The 22,620-nt window shown below is 49.7% G+C and overlaps 1 protein-coding gene across 3 annotated transcripts in view; it reads right to left on the bottom strand.

Moving 5' to 3' along the window:
* Positions 1–1,082: 1,082 nt before the first annotated feature.
* Positions 1,083–22,620, bottom strand: part of SSH2 (slingshot protein phosphatase 2) — a 90,587-nt gene continuing 69,049 nt past the window's right edge. For all 3 annotated transcript variants that reach the window (XM_056506849.1, XM_056506850.1, XM_056506851.1), the window contains 10 exons: positions 21,817–21,885; positions 21,001–21,066; positions 19,783–19,977; positions 17,915–18,008; positions 17,664–17,792; positions 15,535–15,581; positions 14,027–14,173; positions 13,252–13,452; positions 8,346–9,189; positions 1,083–7,075 (listed from right to left, as the gene is read on the bottom strand). In XM_056506849.1, the coding sequence (XP_056362824.1) occupies positions 5,180–7,075; positions 8,346–9,189; positions 13,252–13,452; positions 14,027–14,173; positions 15,535–15,581; positions 17,664–17,792; positions 17,915–18,008; positions 19,783–19,977; positions 21,001–21,066; positions 21,817–21,885 (3,688 nt within the window). In that variant the 3' untranslated portion in view covers positions 1,083–5,179. The remainder of the gene's footprint in view (positions 7,076–8,345; positions 9,190–13,251; positions 13,453–14,026; positions 14,174–15,534; positions 15,582–17,663; positions 17,793–17,914; positions 18,009–19,782; positions 19,978–21,000; positions 21,067–21,816; positions 21,886–22,620) is intronic.

Here is a 22,620-nt window from a genome sequence, read left to right as displayed (position 1 = left end):
CCCTCAGGAAACAGGGGTCTGCAAGCCCACCTCAGCCCCAGCCCTGCAGAATGGTTACAGGCACATCCAGAAACCAGATTTGGGATTCAGTGAAGCCCAGCCCTGCAGGGATGCCCTGGTCCAAGGGGATTAAGGGATTGTAGGGCTCAGGAACCAGAGGGAGGGGAGCGGCGGTTCCTGGAAAGGCAGCAAAGCCCTGGACCCTACAAGGGCACCGTGTGGAACTGGACGAGCATTGGCTGAGCGGGCAGGAGGGGGCAGCTGGCAAAAAGGCAGGGAAGAGGTGACATCCTTGTCAGCCCAGCCAAAAGAGGTGGCAGGGAGGGAGGGGGCTGCAGAGGCACCCCTTGCTCACCCTGTCCCACCACGGCCCTGGCTCACTCCGTGTTTGGGGATGGAGCAAGTGCCATGTCCTGTGTCCTTAACTTCAAGACACATCCCCAGCAAGTGAAGAAAAGGCCCTGGGAAGCCTTCCCCAGCTGGTGCTGGGGGGAGCAGAAAGGGATGGGGCACCCCAGAGGCACTGCCAGACTCACAGTGACAGCCCTGCAGTGACAGCCGTGCTGCCCTGGCCCCACACCCTGGTGCCCGCTCAGTTCTGACCTGATGGGACGCTCCATGGATGGTGAGGCTGAGCCCAGAGAATTTTGGTTTTCTCATCAAGTCCCTTGCTCACAGCAAGGCCATAGACGCTTGCACAGCCTTTCTTGCCACAATGGAACAAAAACAAAACCTGGGACTGGTTCTCCAGTGTCCAGCTAAAACCTCACATCCCCCTTGGAGCTTAAACCCAGGACCCTCCTCACAGCTCCTGTATATGCAGAAGAGCAAGGAGGGCACCTGCAGCATCCTGACATTTTAAACACACGACCACTGGAATCTTCCCTGCAAAGGCAGCGTGATCTGAAAGTACCTCTTGCTTTGGAAGCACTGCTCCATCACTTGGGACAGGATGGGGCCACCCACCAGAGGAAACAACCCTGCTCTGGCTTTCCAGATCCTTGCTGCCACCCCATGTTCTGAGAACAGCAGAGAGCACTCCCTCACCCCCAGCCCTGATCCCAAACAGGAAGCCACACACCTTTTTCATCTTCAAAATAAAACTTTTATTCATTCGGTAACAAGAACATTGAATCTGCACATCAGTGCACAAGTTCACATTTAAAAACAGCTGAGCACATCGGTCATAAAGTCTTTAGGGGGAAGGGGACAATCCCAGCCACCAAGGAAGATCCAGGAGGGGCAGACAGAAGCGCTCTCCTCCCTGATTCGCAACCCCACCGCCAGCTGCTCGCCCTGGACGATCCCTACAAACCAGCGCACGGACGCCACATCTCCATCAAGGAAATTAAAAGGCACTGACACCTTCTCTCGTGCCAACAGAGATGTCTGCAGAGCGGGCAGGCTGTTAGCACCTCTGGCAGCAGCACCAGGGCACCGAGCCCTGCCCCAGCCCGGACCCTCCTGTGCCAGGCCAGCACCTGCCTCTGCCCCACACCAGGGGCTCAGGACCCCTTCCCTGGGAGCAGGGGGGGGGTTTGTGTGGAGCCAGGCCCGGAATAAGGCAGGACGTGCCGTGCGGGGAGCAGGGCCCTGCGGTGGGTATGGCTTCCTCCTGCCACAGAGCTGCCAGGCTCCCGGAGCCCCCAGCAGCTGCAGCGCCCCTTCGGCCACGGATCCCCAGCTCGCTCCTCCCAGGAGGTCCCCGGAGCAGCCGGAGGTGGGGCGGGATCCCTTGCACCAGCCCTTTGCTGGCAGAGGGACTCGGAGCTAATCCCTGCTCCGTTCAAACATCCAAGTGACCCAGAGAAGCGTCGTCACCTCCTGCCACCCGCTGGGACCGTGCCCCCAGGAAAGGGCCGAGAGGGGAGAGATTTGTACAGGTCACAACTCTTCAAGCAGACCGGACACACACACTCACACACACCCACACACACACCACCGAGTGCAACAGAACGCAGTGTAGAACCAGTTTGACGCACGCAGTCCGTTTGTGCAAGGCTCACACGTTACAGTACGGCCGGGACGGGGCAGCGATGGCTGGGATATTGTACAGGAGTCAATGTAAACAATAAAGCGTCCTCCAAGAGGCTTCGCCAGAGACCAAAGAACAGTTGCTTTGTACAAAAATGCCCTTAAAACAACACGTTTCTTCCAAACCCCCTCTACCCGCGAGGCTTGTCAGCTGCTGAGCGCCCTGGAGGTGCTGCTGCTCCCCGTGGTGCTCAGCGGGTCACAAGAAGCTCTAATGGGGTGGCTACAGGAACCCACCCACGAGCCACCAGCATGGAGAAAGGACAACTGTCCCCAGCAGAAACCTCTGATGTCAGGGGTTGGTGGCTTTGTTGCCCAGACACTGGAAAAGGAGGTCCATACCCTTCCAGTCTGTCCCCTTCCTGCCATCCTGCTCAGAGCCTCCAGACCTCCAAGGCCTTCATCACTCTGCAAGAGAACCACCTTTCCTGACTCCCTCTGCCTGCCCACAGCCTTCTCAGAGAAAAACCAGTTCTGCTGGGCCAGAGCCAAGGACAAGGGGACAGCAAAGCACTGCCCTGCAGGGGCCTCTGCCCCTCTGCTGCTCTCCCCAGCTGAAGCACCCAGAGAGCAGCTGAGTATTGGAAGGAAGCAGCATTTCTGGTCTGCAACAAAGACCCTTCCCAGAGGGCATTTCTCCTGAGATCAAGCTGGGCAAAGAAACCGGATCCTTTTCCTCCTCCTCCTGCCTTCTCAAGGGAAAAATTCTATACAGGGCTTTTCCCTCCCCAGCAGATCCTTGTCACCAGGACACGCTGCCAGTGAAGCATGCACCCTCCAGTGCAAGGCAGGCTGGTGACAACCAGTCCCTTCCCATGGAGGGGCAGGCAGGCATGTCCTTGGGGTCAGAACAGTGGGCAGTGATCTGATGAAGTTTGTGGGGGAGGCAAGGACTGAACCTGTCCTTCTCCTGATGACATGAGCCACTTGGCCTTTCCAGTGCCTGCCCTGCTCCGGAGCCAGCTGGAGCGGGCTAGGAGAAGCCACATGTCTTTCAGTGTCCCAAAGAAGTATCTGGCCTCCTGGGCCAGGGGCTTGGGTGACTTCTAGTGACTGAAATGGCCTGGGATGACGTGCTGTTTGACCTGGGACAGGGCTGTGCTCCAGCATGGGTAACAACCCCCTGCCAGAGCTCAGGAAAGGGAGGGACAGTGCTCGTGGCTGCTGGAGTACAGACAGACCTCACAGGCTGCAAGGCAGCACAGGAGGGCAGCAAGGTGGCATTACCTTGCCAATCACCTGTGGGCTGAGGATAACCCACAGCCCTTCCCCAGGACAGGCACATGCTGCTTCCCAATACTGCAGAGCACTCCAGTGCTGTGCACTCCCCTCCAGCTCAAGAGGAGTCCCATCTGAGCCTGCAAGGCTCTGCAGCTTTAGGGCTGCTTTCTAGGCATGGGCTGGGCTGCTGCTCCTCCCACACCATGTCCTCTCCATGCAGGGCTTCAGCAGCCTGAGCCATTCTGCATCTTCTCTCTGCTTTGCTCCTCCCCAGAGGGCAGGTCTGGGCCCCAGCCAAGCACCAGCTCAGACAGGACCTGCCACGGAATTGGGGACAGGACCCAGAGCTTCCCTTGGCCTTTCTCTCTGCTCCTACAGCACAGGGACAACTTGCTGATGCACACAGCTAGAAATGAGGAGCTTTGATTCAGATAAACTGCTCAGAAACCACAGAATCATTTGCTGAAATTTGGAGCAGAGCCTTCACACACAGTTTCTCCAGGGAAGCAAGAACCTGCAGAATGGCTTGGAGCAGCCAAAGGCTTTTCCACATCCACCTGGCACTCCTGGAACCCAGCTCCAAGCAGGAAGGAGATGGGCAGACACACAGTGCCCTCCCACAGTGGGATGATGGGGGTTCACGCAGGACTGGAGGAGAAGGGACACATTTGGCATCAAGGCTCACTTTTGGAAAGGGAAGACAGCTTATAATGTCAAATCCACTCCCATGTCTGTGCAGATCACAAAGAACAGCACTGAGTTTGAGTCAGGTGGGTTTGTTTTCCAGTTTACAGAATGTAGTCTTGCCCTTCTTTAAAAAAAAAAAAAAAAATTAGAAAAGACCCCCAAAAAATTCATATAAATATCATATATACAATTTAGGGAAAAAAAAAAACAAAACAAAAACAATCCAGAAAAGGTCTTCCCTCTGGATCTAGAGTTAGAAGTGACAGCAGAGGACAAAGCTTTGCATTTCGGGCAGTATGTCATGTAACAAAAACAGCTCAAGTTTTGGGAGCCACCAGAAACACCCGTGAGCATGGCAGAGGGGAGAGGGAAACTCAGGCAGCACAAGAACAGCTTTGGGGCAGAGGGCAGGCAGTAGGAGGAGGGCAGAGAACAGATGATATGGCCATGAACTTGGAACGCCCACAGCAGTATTCAAGTAATGGGAGGGTTAAAACCCTAATGAGGCATTTGTTTTAAAAGAACACTGGCTTTGGGGGTAGAGGTGAAGGTGGCAGCTCCTGGAGGAGCTCTGCCCCACCTCAGCACAGAGCAGATAGCTCTGTGTGCCCCATGGCAGGTGGGAGAGCGGGTCTTGGTGCTGCCCAGGGTTATCAGAGCTCATCCACTGGGAAAATTTACCCCGTGTGCTCCTTAGGGGGAAGCACCAGCTGAACCAAGCCCGGGGTGTTTGTCCTGAAGCAGCTTTGTGAGGGATCTGCCAGCATGGTGGAGTTCCAGTTTGCAGAATAAAAGAAAGGCCAAATAAAGGGACCTTGGCACAACCTTCACATTTACAGGGGCTCTCACCCCACCAACTGCTGCTCAGCATCCTTTCAAGGCATGGGGAAAATTCAAGTTAGGAACTAGGATCTGGTTGTAAGCAAAACTCCACCTTGCCAAAGCAAGCCAACATCAATTTTCTTGTGATAAAGGTGTTCTTTTAAAACAAACTAACAACAACAACAACTAAAGAACATTTGAGGTTATCTGAGTTAAACTTAAAAAAACCCAAACAGTCCTGCAGTCAGAGTCACACACAGAAGAACCAACCCACACCTACATGCGCCAGGAACAGTAAAATGACAATATATATAAAATTAACCAATAAAGTGCATGTTCCTTATATTACACCTGTCCCTTGTGTGAAAGCAACACCACAGGTTCTGGGTAAGAAATCACAGCCAAGGGCCCAGGATCACATCGTGTTGTAGAGGGGATTGGTTGTCCGCTTTTTGTCATTGGTCTTTTTGAGCCTCCTCAGAGGGTGAGTTCTCCCGTGCTGCTGCCGCGGGGCGACAGCCAGAGCTTGAGATGGAGACAAGGAGTCCAGGAGCTGCACCTGGAGCAGTGGAGGGCCCTCCCCGGAGCTAGTCCACGTCGGATCCGTGCTGGAACACAAACTCTGCTGGCTGGAGCTGCACTCTTTGGCGTACTGAGCCAGCGGCCTCTCCACAGGCCTGCTCTGGGCAATGCACTCGGCTGTTCTGAGCTGCTCCACAAAATGCTTGGTGGGCTCGGGGGAGGAGAGACGATGCTTCCCACATGTGCTCTCCGAGCCCCTCTCCAACCTGCCCCCTCGACCGAGGGCCACGCAGGTGAGAAGAACGGGGTTGGCATTGCAAGAGGCCGACTCCCTGTTGTGTAAGTCGTCCTTGGAGAGGTCCAGGTAGTCCAGTTTGGCCAGGGATGCTGAGCGCTTCATGTGGGAGGGTCTGGTGAGCCCTGCGTGCCGGATCCGAGCCTCTATTTCCCTCGCCCGCTGCTTGACCGGCCCGGGGCTGCTGGAGCGCTCCTCCACACTGAGGCTGCTGGAGCTGTGAGGGAGGCTGTAACACAGGAACGAGATGTCCAGAAGGTCCATGTTCTCAGCACGCTGCTTGGTGAAGTCCTCACTGCTCAGCTGCCTGGAGATGCCAGCAGTGTCCCCACAGAGAGGTTTGGGACCGTCCCTGAATGGGAGAGTCGCGTCTCCCTCAGTGCCACACGGCGTGACCGGCTCGTCGTCTGTAGCCGTGCTCTGCTCGGTGACACCTTCCAGGTGAATGACACAGGGGTAAGGAGGTGGACAGGTCAGCTGGGCAGAAGGAGAAGCTGCAGGGAGGTGAGCAGATATCCCACTGCCTTCCTGGCTGGGGCTGCCCACAGTGAGGGCAGCCTGTTTGCGTACCGCGTGCTCCGGCGGTGAGGGATCCACTGGAGCCTTCTCAAAGCGCATTGAGGGGTTCAAGTTTTCATCTAAAGACGGGGTGGCCGTGGCCAGCCCGCCCTGCTCACAGCTTGTGTCGGGGTGCTGCTCTGCAGGCTTGACCGTGAGGGTGTACTCGATGATTTCGATTCTCTTTGGGAGGAGGGAGGGCAGGGATGGCTCCTCCATCCCATCAAACGAGACCACTGTCCTGCGCTCTTGTGCCGCTCCCTCCTGCCCCGGGCTGGGCTCTGTGGGCTGCTGGGCAGGTGCAGGCAGGTGTCTGCCCACAGGCTGCTCTGCCCCGGCAGGCAGCAGCGGCTCCTCAGCGCCTGGACCCTGAGCCTTGTCTCTCTCTGGAGCCGGCTCCAGGGGCGGCTCCTCGCTCTTGCCCCGGGGCAGGAGCTCGGCAGCAGGGGAGTCGTTCCTGGAGTTCTTGCGGGTGGGCAAAGTGCAGGCTGGGGCCGTGTGCTGGTGCTCCTGCTCCTGCCTCAAGCGCTCCTCGAACTCCAGCGTGGCTCGCCGCACAGAGCCAGGGCACCACTTGGGCTCAGGGTTGATGGAGCCACGAGGCTCCTGCTGCTCCCCACCAGAGCTGCTTTCCTCCACGTCTGATTTACCAGAAGATGGCTGCAGAGATGGGGCTTCTTCCTGCTCAGGTGGCAAAGGGTCCTTCTCCTTTTCCTGGTGTTCCAACTTTTCTGATGCCCAAATCATCTCCACTGGCAGGTCGTGCACCGTGTTCCTCTTTGGTGTCTGGCTGAGGTTGGCTGAACCCTCTTTCTGCTGGGCAGGTCCTGCTCCCTGGTTGATTGACTCAATCTCTGTGATAATTTCCTTCACAGAAATGGCATTTTCCGAGTGGGATCTCGTGAGATGACCTGCACCAGGCAGCTCAGGGACCTCCTGCAACATACAAACAGCAGAATTACAAAGTGCATGAGCTGTGCCAACACAGAGCAAACAGCAGAAGGTTAGAGAAAATACAGAGAAAACAGGGGTGCACATCCCCAAAGGAAGAAAAAAGCATGTGGCAGTGTGTGGAGAGAGATCACCAGAGCAGTGATCACTAAAGGTGATTTTTTTACTGTCTCTGGAACTGAATTTAATATACTCCAGGCTGGATTTTCACTTAGATCTGAGAACCTTAATTGCTACAAACTACATGGAAAAGGTAGCTTCTTTTGTTTTTCTAAATTAAGAGAAGTCCAACAAACAAAAGAATCCTAATACTGCTAAAAGTATTTTGAACTGAAAACATGACAAATTCTGCTCATGTATGGAACAGGCAGAAGTTCAGCAAAAAGAATGACCAAGCATTGAAATGTTCTGGTTTCCCAGAGGAAAATGGCCAGTGAGGCTCCCAGTCCCCACAGACATCTCTATGCCAAATCACAGGAGAGAGCATTGGCCTATTACATTTGGAAGAGCCTTATTGCCTCACATGGAGATGGAAAAGATTCAAGCAATGCAGGATGGAATTTAAATAAGAGAAGCTCCCAGAAAATGATGGCCCCGGACATCATCAATCCCTGTGAGAGTCCTGGAGACTGAAAAGCAATTATGAGAAAAAGGTACCTAAATTTAGAGGTTACTAAATTTTGTCAGGATCATCTCTCTACACCCAGGAGAAGTGAGCCATGGCGTGCCCAATCCCATCACTCCAGACCTGGACAGGTTAATTTCTTCCTCCAGCAGTGGAAACTCTACACCTGCCTTGATTTACTACCACAATGCTGGTGCTTCCCAGCCAGGAAGAGGAGCTGGTTTTATCCCATTTTTTGGTGGATTTCTCAAGTCAGATAAATTTCTGTGCAGATCTGGGATGCTGCCTGGGCTCAGGGTCTGGCTACATTAATGGGTCAAGTCCCACCTTTCTGCTCTCCTGATGCAAAATTCAAAAATAAGTTTCTCATGAGAACAGCACAGCAGGTCAGGTCAAGGTCGGCTCACGGCCCTGCCAATGCCAGCAAACTGATGTTTAAGGAAAAAGTGCAGAAAAGGGCAAGTATCTAAAAGTGAAGGAAGGGAAGAAGCATCTAGCAATCCCTCTCCAAACACCATGTACAGAAAGCAGGGCTAGAAAATCCCATCCACAGCCACCCCACAGCAGAAAACAGCTCACAGATAGAGTTGAGCAGCAGTTGCTAAAAAAACCTGAGCAAGTCATTTTAACCTTTTGTTGCTCTTCATCTGTGGAAGAGTCATCTGATGCCTGAGGGGAGTTTCCAGGGCTGTTCCTTCTAGCATCTGCACCTCCATCTGCAGCAGGTGGCACTTCCAGCATGGGCACCCTGGAGACCCCATTCCTCCCAGTCCCTTGCTCCTCTGGCCTGGAATGGGAACAGGTGCGAGAGCGGCTCTCCTGGGAGAGCTCCACAAATTTCTCCAAAGCACTGAAGAAATCAATCCTGTCTGTGCTGAGGTCTGTCACTTCGGGCTGAGGGTTCTGTTGGAGACCTGGAGAATTTTGGTTTGGGGATTGGGGGAAGTCTTTTAAGCATGAAGTGAATTCTTCCATAGGAACCAAGTGCACGTTCATATCAGGCTTAAGGGCATCTTTTTCTAGATCGTCCACTGTCAGATCAGGAAACTCTGTTATTTCCAAGGGGTGCTGGAGCTGCATTAAGGCCTCAGAAGCATGGCAGTTGTCAGGGGGGACAGAGTCTACACAACACCCTGCTCTACAGCCATTGATATTGTTCAGGTTCAGCTTGTCCTCCATCTGCTCAGCGTGGAAGTCTCTGCAAGTAAACTCTAAGTGGATCTTTCTCTCCTTCACACACACATCCTCGATCATGTTTGTGTCCTCTGGGAGCTGCTGCTCCCTGTCCAGCTCAGCTGAGTAGATGGGAGACATGGGCTGCTGGTTGTCATTGGTCTTGGCCTCTGAGATCTGGTCAGCTGAGGTGGTGATCTCTTTTTTGTTCAGCTCCAGCCCAGCCTTGCAGATGGGCTCGTGGTGATCTGAGAGGTCGCTGTCCGAGTGCGAGCGCCACAGTTTGTTGTGCCGCTGTTTGCTGCGGGGAAGGAGAGCAAAGGAAAATAGTGAGGAATTTCTACATAGCACAGCCAGATCCACCTTGTTGTAAGAGGACACAAACCAGAATAAAAACTGTGCCAAATGCTGGAGTCACTGACCACAACTGTGGCTTCACCTGAATGGTTCAGGGCCAGACCTGCTACTGGAGAAGTTGATCCATAACGAGCCACTTTCCAGGAGCTAAATTCCACGGCACCATTCTGCTCCACACACCCCTCCCTAATCCTCAGCAGATCTCGTTGGATCTGTCCACTCAACAAATGCAATGTTTAACTGACTGCAGAATTTGGTCCTTTGTCAGCTAGCACGTTTCCATTTGCTAGCAGGTAAGAAGCGACCAGAAGAGAGAGAAGCCCTTGTGCTGGACACTGAATAAAGTCCAATTTCCCTCATGGTTCCTTCTCTGAATAGCTTCAATAACTGGCTCTTGTAACCAAGGGATAGGGTAGGATGAATAGAGGCGGGTGTGTGCAAAAACACACAAGACATCCTCAACAGTAAACACACAGCCCAAATTACCACCCACCTTCCACAGGAAGGAAGCTCAGAACTCCTCCAGCTCCTGGAAAGCCCCTTTAGGAAAGTCTGAGCCATCAAAAGGCCAAGTAACTGCCAGTGGCATTGCATCACCTTCCTCATCTCCACCTGCCAAAAACTCCAAGCCATGCACCTGGGCTTACAGAGAGCACTGCAGGCAACTTCTTGCCATGAAATGCCAGAGCTAGCCCAGGCTGCCAGGGTTTGCTGAGTGGCCACGGCCACAGGGATGTGTTTCCACCCATTGCCCCTAGGAGGAACACAGAAACCACAGAAACCTCCTTGGAGCTGCAGGAGATCTTGCAAAACCCCTCCAGTCCCTTGCTAGCACGAGCAGGCGCTCCCAGACACATCCAGTGGCCATGGTGAGTTAATTAACAGATGGTACTGAGCTAATTACCATGTGCTAGTTCAGTTGTGGGTGCCCAACAGCTAAGGAAAATAATCCATTGCAGATTTAGCTTTCCAACCCTATAATCAGTGACAACCTTCTCGTGTGACACAGGGCAGAATCAGGTCCTTACACAGGAGAGGAGGGTCAAGATCAGAGGCCAAAGACACTGTCCTGGGGTGCACGTGCTCTGTCTCCAGTGGGTTTTGGAGCAGTTTGACACTGGCAGCAGAAACAGGCTTGTCCCTGAGGCAGGTTCTTGCTTGGGCTCTGTATGGAACATTGTCTGACATCTCTGCTCATACAACCTGGGGAGCTGCTGGTGTTTTCTGAGGGCACTTCAGTGCTCAAATCCAGTGCTCAAATCCAAACGCTGCACATTTGATTTTGAAAGTGAAAACTACCCTCCTGTGTGAGCAACTGGCACAGATCTAAGGACCAAACCAGACATCAAGCACCACTGGCAGAGGTGTGCTGTGCTATCTTCCAATCTGACACCTCCCTGGTCTGACAATCTGCATGAGGTGCAGGGTCAGGGAGCAGGAGCTCACTTCCCTTCCCAGAGCCCACAGCCATCCTTGACCTTCCTGGTGCTTGTACCCACACCAGCTCTGAAGAAGGAGCCCCCCACACCTCCCACCAACTCTCCAGGCTTGGGTAGAAAGCTGCTGTTGATTCACAAGCTGCACAAGGCACAGGAGATCCCAAACACTGGTTTCCTGTAACTTATCTATACCTAATAACAGAAACAGGCCTGGCTCAGCCTTGCTGTGTTTATCAACAGAGGGAGGGGACAGTTTAACTAACCCCAGGAAGTATGACAGTCCCAAAGAGTAAAACACTCTTGTTGTTGTGACTAAAAGCAGGCAGAGGGTTTTCATTTTACAGCTGGAAAACATATCCCAGTTGCTATAACCCCAGCACAAAACCGTAACTGGATAGTGCGAGCACATGGCTGCCCTCACATACCTTCCCCCTGAAATTGGAGCAGTCACATGAGTGTCAATCTGTTGTTTTTTGTTTGTTTATTTTTGGGTTTTTTACCTGTCCTGGAATACTGCAGCAATAAACAAGGCACCCAGAGGGCAAAGCTAAATAACACAAAGAAAGAGGAAGAAAAGCAGTATTGAGCTGAGAGAGGAAGTGGATAAAGAGGGACAGTTTGTGCAGAATGGAGGGGCCATTCCTTGCCTCAGTGAAGCTTCATTTACTGCAGGCTTTTTTATCCTACACAGATGTAGCACACTGCTCCTGCATTTTTTAAAGCCTCACAAGTAATCCTGTTTGTGCCATTGTACAGGCACTTGCAGAGTAGGTCAGGAGCAGGGCTGTGCTTCAGTGGAAGGGAAGCCACATGCTATAAATGGTGGCAGCAGGAAAGATATACCTCCAAAAAATAAATTACTAAAAGACAAGGAAAAATAATCCTTAACCAAAATGTTTGTACAGGGTGGCTTTGCAGGCATGTCACCAGCTACCAGACTGGCAGATTACCCAAACCAACTGCTAGGCTCAGGGCTTGAAGATGTGAGATACCAGCTGCTCCCACAGCAGAGCTCCTCACAGGAGTTCACCAACTGCTGGTGTGTTTTCCATAACTAAAAAGCTTCTTTTCCTCCATCCAATCTACACCAATGAGATCTAATTTCCCAGTCTGCTCAATGTACACCACACTGGTCAGGTCATCTCTGGCCCAGAGTTAAGCACTGACCTTTACTAACTGGTGCCAGCAGCATGTTTGGTATCACATGAGGCACCCAAGGCAGGTGTGGTGTCTCTCTCAAAGGGTTTGAATCCAGCAGGGCACTATTTTTTAAAATTGTCTATTCCAGGTGATCTGTCTGGAGATTGGATACTACTTGGCTGCTTTTTAGAAAGAAAGAGGGTCACTATGGCAGGCAGAGAGGAGAGAGGAAGGCAGGCATGGAAAGAGGTGGAGGATGAAGAGGAATAAGTTGGGAGGAGCCCTGAGGTTGTTTACCTGTGCAGAAAGGGAAAGAGGAAGCACAGTCCAGTGCCTACACCAAGGGTTTGGTATAAAAACTGGGAGTCCAGGGAATCCAGGCCTGGCCCAGTAACAAACACAGTCACACTGCTGGGAACAGGTGGAGGGCAAAGGAGGAAGGAAAAGTTACTATTACAATTAAAGGGAATGGAGGACTTTGCAAGTGGATAGAACAGACATGAGGGGACAAAATCAAGAAGGGGACAGAGGTAAAAGTGTGTCCTAAAGACAGCACATGAGTGACCAAGCTACTGCAAATAACAGCATATAAAACAATGGCTAGACTCGACCTTAAAGCTATTTTCCAACCTAAATCATTCTACAATAAGCAAGCACCTCCCAATGGCACTAAAAATCTTTGAAATTTACTATTTACTTTGGTCCAAACCTGCTAAGAGCCACCTCCTGCAGCAGGAGGTTCAGATTGGGTAACTGCTGCAGATCTGCTCCCAGGCAAAGCACACCAGGATCCCAAACAAAATACCATAATCTGGCAAAACAAGAGTATCACTACCTCCTTCCTGTTGATCACGTGAAGACATTGCTTAACACAGCCTAGAAACATGCAATATTTATGTCTTTTTGCTAGTCAGGTGATAGGCTTGAGATTACAACACACTTGTCCATACCCAGGCCCAGCTCCAGACCAGCCTCAGGACTCCAGGCAGGGATAAACACCACTGTTGCAATGCACAGAACATCCTGTCCCCTCCCCTCACACCAACACTTACCAAAGAGATCTAAATAAAACCAGACCAGCTGCTGAGGAGGGGCATGTTCAACAGGGAACTGTGAGGAGACAAAGCGAGTTCCCTGCCAAGTGATGTTACAAGCAACAGGGACATCATTTATCTCTGCTGGAGCCTGCACAGCTCTGAATGCTGCACTCAGATAACACTTCATGGGATGCTGCTTTCCAAAATCCAAACATCCTAGAAGTCAAACAGCCTCCTTGTTACACCCCTTTTCCCAGGCTCAGCTGACAGAACGTCTCCTAAGATCCTGAGCTTGCACAACACACTGATATAAGCTCTGACTAAAAGAATGGAGCCAACCATTGAAGTTAGGCCTCAACAAGGATAATCAGGATCATTCCCTCCACTCACCTGGCCAGCAGGATCCCTTGGTACTCCTCCAGCTGCCTCATGAAGCTGGGGTTGGGCTTGGTGACGGTGCGCCGCTCCTTCACGTAGTCGTAAGCCCTGTCCAGGTTCCAGCCATACTCCTTCATGGCATAGGCAATCACCGTGGATGCTGAGCGACTCACTCCCATCTTGCAGTGCACCAGGCACTTAGAACCATTTTTCCTGAAGTGGGAGAAAGAACAAAAAAGGATCATGAAACAGAAACATCTGACAAGCTTAAGAAAACGGCAGCTTCTTTACTGGAGCTTTATCAAACATGTTTTCAACACTGTGGCCACAGCTGGAGTCTGGGATGTGATCCAATTTACAAACTGGAGCAAGACACACAAAGAAACTGAAGAATAAGGTCTTATTAATATTCCTAAGAGATTTTGTTACAACAGCTCTTCTGAAGCTGTTATTGCAGAGTGGAAAAACACAGAGATATAGGAAAACTCTGAAGACTAGTGTGGCATCCTTGAGCTCAGCCCAAATGGCCAACTGGCATCAAGCTGTATTCCAAGTGAAAAGAGAACTTGTACCACAAACGTGGTATCACAATTCAGAAACACATCCCAGAGACATACTGGCCAGTTCAGGGCAGCCTTTAGCACAGAGATGTTCTATTGCAAACCACAAAATGAAAATGCTGTGATGCTAGGTAGGCAAGGAGGAAAAGCAGTTAAGAGAATCAATAGGAAAACAAAACGCTTAGTATACATCTTCTAAATGTGTTATGTTTTCTGAAAAGACTTACTTTGCCTTGGAGATGAATTTGTAGGTATCATTCCAGTAAGCCAGAAGATCTGTAGCTTCTTCATCATAAACTCGGATATTGTGGTATTCAAAGAGCCCAGGGAAGAAATTATCTATTTCTCGAGTCACATTCAAAATGTACCGTACTCTGCATGGGAACAGCAGAAACACAGCCAGATCAGAGAGATGTCCCACTGCTACACTGCAGCCTGGCATTGCTTTGCCAAGGGCATTTGGAAGTGCACTCTTGAACAAAACCAGGGAAACCAGGAATTAACGCAAGGAAGCAGCAGCTAACACAGACAATAGGTTTTGCTGGGCACTTCAGAGCCTGATAAGAGATCCATGGATAGAAACTTCCTCTGCACGATGTCAGGTCTCACTGCCCACCACCTCTGTTCTACATGTCAGCAACACTTGTGCCACAGGGGCTCCTGCAATTAGTGTTTGAACACTTTCTCCAAGCCTCTTTGTGAATCTCTCCTGCTGTACCAAAACCACAGGAAGGTGGAAGACTAAGCCTCCCAAGTAACACCAGAGCTAAACAAACGCATAAAATAACTACAGAGAGATGCAACAGACAATGAGCCACTGGGGAGGATTTATTTCTTATCCCTAAATTTTCTGGAAAGGAAACTGCAAGAGAAAGCATGTGGTATTTATGTACACAGCACTCAGTATTTTTAGCCCTGAGGGTTACTCGTAAGATGCTTATGAAATGCACTTGTGCTGGGATATCAAGGGCACTGCAAGAGAGTGACATCCCTTTTTCCAAGCAGGTATGAGATCATTGGCAATCAAGTAGGACCTGTCAGACTCAAGGAAACCACAGCAGACCCTGAGCTCACCAAGAAGAATCAATTCTGCCAGGCTGCATTTCTGAGGTACAGAATTACACTATCAGCTCAGCAGCACGATTAGTTTTTTCCACTGGTTTGGCACAAATAAGCCAAACTCATGAATAATTATTTAATTGCACAATCTTGGTGTTTATAACCACCTGGTCTAGAGAAAGGACAATCCAAACTTGAAAAGTAGAAATGGCAGGAAACAGAGGAACCTGCTCAGCCTGAAAGCTACAGGACTTTACTTCCTACTGGGCCCCACTCAGAGGAACAAATGCTCTTCTCCACATTTTCCTTCCTGCCACAGCCTGGAGGTCCGAAGTGCCTCTGTAATCAGTCCAGAACCATAGGCTGGGGCCGAGGGCACAGAGCCAACTATGCAGCATCCAGTTCAGTAACTGCAGCTTTTTACTACTTATAGCTATGAGCTTGCTGCCTTCCTTTGTTCTCCTGGGGGACGTTAGTCAAGGTCAGAAGTAAGACTCTTTTACTTTAGGGTGCCTGTTTGTGGGACAAGGAGTTTGGAGGAATCAAGAGCTTGTCTGGATCTGCAAACCCTTAAGACTGACTCAGGTTACACAGCAGGTATGGAATAGAGTTTGTTACACAGAAAAGCTTTAAGGCCAGGCTCTTGCTTTTCAGCTGATGGCCTGAAGCTACTCACCCTCTGTTCTGCAAATCTTCCAAATTGGAGGCATTCCATTCTGAGCCCTGTAGGGAAAACATGCAAAGGGGCACATCAGGCAGAAGGAAGGCATGGCCAGGCAACTGGTGGAGGAAGGGGTGGTCACCAGTGAACCAGAGGAGGAAGCTGACCAGAAAAGGGTTGGAGAGCTGGGGGTCCTTTGAGCACAGGGGTACACAAGTGGTAACCAGAACTGATGCTCAGCACATTCTCTCACCCCATTAACCAGATCCCTTGTGAAAGAAGAAGCAGCTCTGCCAACAAGAGCCCAGCACTGTGTGTTGGCACTTCCTGCAAACTGCTGACAAATCAACCTCAGCAAGACAGGACCACTCCACCCTTTCCCTGGAGGCTGGTGCCAGTTCTGCTCCACAGAAACTGCCTGCATTTAAAAACCATCCAGGTGCTCTTCATGCACGGAACACCTGTCTCAAACATCAAAGGCAGCAACACCTAAGCTCACTTGGGTTTCACCTCTTCTCTCCATGTTCAAAGCCTGTGTGAGCAGAGAAAGGAAGACATTTAACTAACCCTGGCTAGGTAACCCTCTCCTCTGCAGCACACACAGGGCCTCCAAGCTGCCTGCTTCCTGCTCAAACACAAACTTCACTGAGGACGAAACTACTCATGCTTCCTTCAAAATTTAAGGCGCACAAGCTCTCTGCTTCCCTGCCCTAAAATGGCTCCCAAATGTAAAGATGATCCAGATTATAATATTATAATATTATAAGATTATAATATTTACTCAGTTTAATGTTGTCTCTTTCAGTCAAGGAAGAACAATTTAATTCAGGCCTGGGAACCATCAGTTTCCACAGGTAGGAAGAACAATGCTGCAGGGGTGAAAGCCTTTTTTCCTGTCCTTTGATCCACAATTACCAACATCATCAGTTCTCTTATTTCCTGCTTAGTTCTTTCAGCACTCCTTAAATGGGATCCCACAGGGTTCTTGCCTCCACCTGGAAGGAAACAGCTCCTTGCCTTTCTGAGCCCTCACAACAAAACCCTGCCTTGCAGCACACATGCTCCTGGGTGAAGCTGGTGCCCAGCCCCAGCAGCACTGCTCCTCACCACAGCAGCTGCTCTGCAAACACTTTTATTCCACACATTAACCACAGCTCTTCTTGGTGCTGCCTTCAAGCCTTGTTTGAAAGGTTTTCTCCCCATTAAATGCTGTCAGAGCCAAGACTCCAAACCCTGGAACAGCTTTTGGCCAGCACCATAAGCCTGTAACAGGTCCCAAGCCTGTAACAGGTCCCTCTCCTTATAACACATAGTCTGCAAAAAAAAAATCCATTACATCGTAGGTACTTCCAAGTTTCCTGGCTCTACCCCAACATGATATCCTGGGAGTGCTCACATTAACAGAGACCATCCCTTCTGAGCTGGAGACTGGGAGAGGCCCTCTCCATTTGGAAAGACCAGCTGGTCCAAGAGGAATGGCTTTGTTTAAAGTTGAGCCAACCTCACAGGCTAGACAGCCCAACCAAACCTGTGTCCGTGGCTCCGGGGCTGGGAAATCCAGTGGAGCGCTGACTCACCAGAACCAGCTGCAGTAATTAAGACAGGCCCCAGCAGCAACTAAGCAAGCAAAACATTAAGCAGCAAAATGTTTATGTTTCCTTAAGTGACTTATCTCCAGGATTCTTTGTTATGTTACTCTGTTCCTCCTGGATCACACAAACTCAGAGCTTTCCATGTTACAAAAGCGTCATTCCACCTGGATGTCACACAGCTCCCCTCCCTCTTTGCTGTAGTTATGTCTTTCACAAACATAAGAACTTGGCATATGAGTACCTTGGACAGTTAAAGCCACAAAATTGGTCTTACATCAATGGAAACAGCTCCGAAAATCTGTCAGAATTAAGACCTTGTCTCTTCCATCCTGTAAGTACAGGATCTAGAGCTTGGTGCTACATGACAAAGTTTAGAACAGCCAAAAAGCCAGGCTGATCTTGTTCATTACTGTCTTGCTTAAGAGCATGTGACCTCAGGAAACCAACCTCTCCTTCAGAATTCCTTTAGCTTCCTCCACGGGCACTTGTGTCAACCAACTCATAGTGAAAAGTGTTAGGAGTGTCTACTTTTGTATTCACTGTCAGACTCACCAAAAAGACATGATCAAATATCTGTGTGGGGCTGTCCATCTGCCCAAGGATCACTATCATTTCATTGTCAATGAATTCTTTGAACTCCCGTAGGTTGCACACCATCTGCATCTCCAGCTCCGTGCGTATCTGCATAGGTAGGAGGGACACAAGGAAGTCAAGTGAAGCTTTTGTTCTGGCCTTTCTTCATGGCATGAAGCACAGAGCTCTTCAGTTTGCACAACAGCATTTCCTGCACCCTCACCACTCACCTCTTTTGAGGTGATGTTCTCCAAATCTTTCTGCATCATGATCTCCCTTAATTTCGTCTTAATCAGACGTTCTGTGCGTTCCCTCTCAGTTGGGCTGTCAGAAGAAAGCAACAGAGTCACTGGGAGGGAAAACAAACAGGATTCATGACACTTTTAAAATAGGTATAGACTGCACACTCTCTGTAGTCTCAAACTCTCACACCACTTCCCCCAGGCATGTCCTCAGCTGGAGGGAATTCAGGTGACAGTAAAGCCCAGTTTAGATTCACAGTAGTATATGAAAGCCACCAACTGAAAGCTCCTAATCCATTGTAGTCATTCAGAGAACCTCTGGTATTTGGTAAAATTTAAATTGGGAAGGCTGCATTATACCCTCTGGAGCAATATCTAAGCCTCTCCCTACCTTTCTTGGAAAGGTAACAGCTCCAAAACTCCTTACATGGAGAGACGAGGGCAGCTAAGCCTCTGCATTCCTCCCGCCTCTGCTGCCAGAAGCCTTATCACCAGCTGCAAAAATAGCCTGAGTAACACCAGGGGAAGCTGCAGCAGAGCAGCAGCACAGAGCTGGCTCAAACAGCATCTTTAGAAGGGACTCAACAGTGACATCTCCCACCACCTTTCCTTTTTCTGGAAGGCTGCCAGGTTGGGGAGGGCATGCATGTTACAAGTGTTCAACTGGTGGTTCAAAAATAAAAATCATGGAAGATCCTGGTTCTTTTACCTCATGCATTATTTCATGATTTCATTAAGAGAATGCTGTTTCAGAGTCCCAAGGAAATCATTCAATTTCAAGGTGCCACCAGGGAAAGGGTGGGTGAGATAAAATTTATATACAAAAAGCTACAAGAAAATATTAATCTGTCAGCCTGCCAAGACTTTTCAGCCACCCGCCTTGTACATTAAAAAACAATCAAGTGTGAAGACTTGTTCACAGCTGAACAACTGCTTAGCATCATTATTCACTCACTGGACTCCAGCAACAGGAAATATCTGGGAGCATAAATCAACCAAAGGCACTATTATCCTGGGAAAGCAGCTGGGGCCAGTGAAGTAATTACAAAATGGGCAAGTGAAAACCCTCACACTTGGCACCACATTTGGTCACAGACTACCTTCCAGGTCATATGGTATCAGTACCATCAGCAGATACTATTGACAGGAGTGGTAAACCTTGAATGTTGGTACAGCCTATAAATTTTGCCTTTCTGAACTGTCTACCCATTTACCTCAGCCACTGTTTTGGACCATCTATCACCTGATACCTCCAACTAAATGTTTGGGTATCTTGGAACCTCAACTTTGTCCTTGCTAAGCACCTCAGGATGACAAAAACCTGCATTACTCTTTGCACCCACTCTTAGGTGTTTCAGATGGGTGAGATGAGGATGTTTCTGAGCTCACAGGCTCAGAAGCCCATATACAAACACTTCACTTTACAAAAATGAACTGAGTAAGGGTAAAAAGACCATGTTAGCCTAAGCATGTGCAAAGACACATGCCAGTGTAAGAGCAAAGTCCAGAGGAACCTGTTCTTTCCAGGCCTGGAACCAGAGGACAAAACCAGCAGAGACAAGGCCGAGGTATACCACACCTCTCTCACCAGTAACATGGGACTTACCTTGCAGAAGCAAAGGTCTGCAAGCCTGAAGCCCAAGGTAAACAACTAAACTGAAAACAGAGGAGGAGGAGACGCAAGGGAGCCCCAGGAGGGCTAAACTTCCAGTGCTGGTGTTTACCTAACCACGAGTCCACTTATTACATGAACAGGAAGCCTCTCCTTATTAATCCCTAATTAAGAGCAATGTCTTGTGGAAACCTTCTCCTCATTTGGGGACAGTCAAACACTCAGCAGAGGCAGCAAGACTTACACATCTGTGAAGAGGGCGGGCGAGTCGGGCCGGTGGGACTGGACATCTTGCATGGCATTCCACTCATTGACTGAAGACTGATCAGAGTTGATGTGGCTCTCATAGTAACTGACCCACGTGAGGAAGAGGCTCCCTGGATAGTAATTGTTGCTCCGTGCCACTTCACAAGCCTTATGCAAACTCTGCAGAGCAGACCTAACAAGGGAACAACACTTGTAGGTTTATTATTTCTTCCTCAGGCTGGTATCAAGCACTAAGCAGCAGCCAAATCCAGGATGCTGCTCATGTCCCATCAGTTGGTACAAACCCCTGGCAGTGTGCACGAGGCTGTCCTGCAAGGCTGTGGATTCCCACACGCTGCCAGAGCTTGCATGTCTTAATTGAAGCATGCCAAAACAAGCTTGGATAGCAGTGAAGGTGCTCACAATTCAGAGGGCAGAGGCACTCGTGTCTCTGGTTCCAAAATCTGCTACAAATACCCAAGCCCTAAATAAGATGCACAGAGTCTGTGTCCAAGACAGGGTGCTGACAGCTCCTACTGTGCCATCAGCTGTCCTATGTGCAGGGCAGGGACACCCAGGATTCAGACATGCACAATCAAGGACTCAGGACTGCACTGAGATGTTTATGTGTCTGCCCTCTCTCACTGCATGAGGGATGTCAGAAGTTTCTTCAGCTGCTGCTGGGAAACAAATCCCCCTCTCCCTATTTTTAGCTTATTTTAAATATTTGACTGGGATCAGAAGGATCCAGGTCAAAATCACTGGGGTGACAGCAGCATCGCTGACAGGCAATGTATTTTTGCCATGCAAAGAAGCTCGAGCCAGAAATACTTTCATGATCACTACATGAACCACCCTAAAAGGAAAGAAAAATGCAAGCAGCTTCTCTTTCCTCTATCACAATGAACATATCTCAAAATATTTCAAACATATACTCAAAGCAATGTGACTTTGGGTTCAAAGCAGCAGCCCATTGCAAAGAAAATTACACTATTCCTTCCTGCCCTCAGCTGAGACAAAGCTGCTGTTCATCAGCACTTACATGGCTTTTTCCCTTTGGTACCACACTTCCTTCCCTGTCTCTGAAGGAAACTTCTGGCTGCTAAAGTAGGTCTCAAGATAACAGTAATGTTAAGTAGCACCTGGTTTTTAAGAGCTTAAGCAGCCAAAACACCTGGAAAAAGGATCACTGGGATAGCTTGCAGTAAGTACTTACCACATTGCCTGTACAGACACGGGCTTGAATATGTGCACCCTGTTATCTGTTGATACGCTGAACCCTCTGGTAAGAAGAAAAAAGGCACAGTAAAAATGTGTCCCAGAAGTCACTTTTTAGTTAATAACTGATAGTCTGTAGCACATTAGAACAGCAAAGGTCTAGCCCTATGCATACACTGCTGAGTTCAGCTAGCAAACAGCTCAAAATAGCACACTAAAAGCTCTAAGATAACTTCTTTAAGCAGTTGCTGTTGGGGAATGAAACTAAGACAGTGGGACAGTGCTGGGCTGTGCTGTTTACCTGGGCAACACAAATTCAGTGCCACAGCTGGGAGAAACAGAGTCCAGCTAAAGAGATCCTGGGGCAGCTACCAAGGAAAGAAAAGTCATTCCATGCACTGCACTGGACAGCCTGAGTAACTGGCACAAACAGGAGTCTGCAAGTCAGGTGTCTATTTGGCAGGGAAACATCATTCTTGCTTTATATTGGGCTGAGAGCTGCCTGCTGCAAGCATGATGGAGGAACACATAATAGGATCCCTTTAAGGAGCTTTCACTACACACCCACTCGCCAGTAAAAGCTCCTTTACTCCAGCTTAAACACACACATAAGCCACTGTCTCAGTGCGTGTTTATTCACAGATAAGTCAATTACTGGTGTTTCCTGCCACAATCACTGTGATTGAGAGCCTACTAACCTGATACAGGGCAACAGAGGAGGGCTGCTGCACCTGAGAGGGCTCTGCAAGCACTGGAATCCTTCATCCACCTTGTTCTAAGTTGTATTAACATAGAACACACAAAAGACACTCACCCATCCCCATCCAGGTGGATCAAGGTGTCACTCCAGAGTGGCAGTACCAAGCCCATTGTACACGTGCTACTGCAGTGAGAAAGAAAAAGTCAGTCTATCTACTACAGTACCATGTTATCATTCTAATTTCATGGCAATAGTTGCATATTTTTGTATTCATTAGAAAAAAAAAAAAAATCCCACTGTTGCTTCTGTGACAGTGCCAGTGGTGTTCTACAGAGGCCTGGCAAGGATCACTAACCAGATTCAGGGTACATCACTATCCTTCCAAGCAAGCTGAAAGGGTTAACACACCCAGGAGAAGAGCAAACAGGATCCAAAAAACACTGAACTTTGTGCTTCGGTCAGCTCAAGCCTTTCTTTACAGATTAATCCCTCTCAGGCTCAAGAGGTTTGGTTCTAGCTTTGATTTTGCAATCCACAGTTTTATTTTCTTGTTTGTCCCTCAGCCACAGCTGCTGGGGACTGGGAGCAGAGCAGTGCAATAGCAGGGTGACTGGCAGCATGGCAGGTTGGCAATCACAGCCTGTCACCTGTGACTGACTTCTGACCCTGCTCTGCCCTCCCACACCTCAAGAATGAGCACAACAGCGATCCCACACAGATACCTCCTGGCAATCCCACTCCTCTCTCAGCTGCTTTGCTCTCTTTGCCCTCACAGTCCCCTCAGTTTTCTGTAAGACTGAGCAAAAAGCCAAGTTAAAAGCAGAAACTAAGCAATGGAAAAAAGGCAGGGGCGGGGGAACCCAACACAACCTGCTCTAGGTTGTTAAATGGAAAGAGCTGAATCTCATAAAGCTGCAG

Source organism: Oenanthe melanoleuca, chromosome 19 (genome assembly GCF_029582105.1).
Source record: "Oenanthe melanoleuca isolate GR-GAL-2019-014 chromosome 19, OMel1.0, whole genome shotgun sequence".
Taxonomy (NCBI): domain Eukaryota; kingdom Metazoa; phylum Chordata; class Aves; order Passeriformes; family Muscicapidae; genus Oenanthe; species Oenanthe melanoleuca.
This window is presented reverse-complemented; position numbering and strand designations above follow the sequence as displayed.